This window comes from Cyprinodon variegatus, unplaced genomic scaffold (genome assembly GCF_000732505.1).
Source record: "Cyprinodon variegatus isolate N-32 unplaced genomic scaffold, C_variegatus-1.0 Scaffold1543, whole genome shotgun sequence".
NCBI lineage: Eukaryota > Metazoa > Chordata > Actinopteri > Cyprinodontiformes > Cyprinodontidae > Cyprinodon > Cyprinodon variegatus.
In genome coordinates, this window is record NW_015151996.1 from 86,980 (window position 1) to 88,174 (window position 1,195).

General features: G+C 37.7%; 1 protein-coding gene across 1 annotated transcript in view; it reads right to left on the bottom strand.

The window, feature by feature from the left end:
* LOC107103849 (protein-methionine sulfoxide oxidase mical1-like) overlaps positions 1–1,195 on the bottom strand; it is a 38,809-nt gene that overhangs the window by 27,938 nt on the left and 9,676 nt on the right. Inside the window, exon 8 of the mRNA XM_015403686.1 lies at positions 1,069–1,184. Coding sequence (XP_015259172.1) covers positions 1,069–1,184 — 116 coding nt within the window. The remainder of the gene's footprint in view (positions 1–1,068; positions 1,185–1,195) is intronic.

A 1,195-nucleotide genomic window follows, 5' to 3' on the forward strand; every position in this document is an offset into this window, starting at 1 on the left:
TATCGGCCAAAATCCCAATATCGTGCATCCCTAATATACTGTATATATATTGTTTGTTCTTAATGCACCTTTTTCCTCCTTGTTTGCACCTTCTTCTTTAATTACTATGCCAGTATGTAACCAGTGAATTTCTCCGCTGTGAGATTAATAAAGCTCATCTAATCTAATAAAAGTTTACTAATAATATTGATATTAATATTTTGTCTAAAAAAAAATTGCGTTAGGTCTTGGCTCAATAGGCTATGTTAATTTCAATATGTTTTAATAAACATTTAATCAGTCCGGTCCAAGGCTTGTTTTTCTGGCCCTCGGTGTATTTTACTTTGACATCCCTGATCTAGGTTGATACCGCGATCAAAGACATCTTTTTATGCAGGTCGGGCGCCTCCGGGCACATTGCTGCCCCCCTCAGGACACTGGCTTGTGACGTTTCATGGGCATTCCGCTGCCGTGTGTTATCTATAAGTTGGGCTGTTGTTGGACATAAGTTCTGGACTCGTCATGAATACTCTATGTATACACCCAAAATTGAAAGAAAACATAGAAAGCTCAGCGTATGCCAGCGTTTTAGGAGATTCTGGGACGGCAGGCAGACGCTGGATAAATCATCAAGGTGTGACAGGGCCCTTAGGAGAAGCTGCTTCTCTAGAGGAATAGAAACATTTTAACCATTTAAGTAAAAAGCTGAGTTTCTTCAACGCCATTTAAATTAACGGGATTTAATCAAAAATCAAGGAAAGCAGTTCAATGTATGTCACACAATCTGAAAAATAACACAAATATTATGTTAAGCATCTTCAAACTGTATTTAATTACGTTGTACTTTAATGTACTGTAGCTCAACATATTTTTTTTTTTTATCTTTATATGCAGATTAATCAAAAGCTTTTGCTTGTTTTGTAAAATATAAACTGTCAGCCAGGGAAGAGGAAGCAGCATGAAGAGCTGCAGTAGATTTATTGTAAAGGTCAACATGATTAAAAAAATTAAAAAAAGTTAAAATATGAAAATCAGTTGTGTTAGTATATATATTTTTTTACGCTTTTAAATTAGATCAGATTCACCTACCTCTCTGCAAGGACCTTCAAGGGTTGGACCCCCATACCCCAGCTCCTCACCGTCCACGCCGTGTCAAAGACAGCGAAGAATCCTCGGGCTATCCCAGTTCCCAGAGGCCAAAATGGCTGAAAACAGG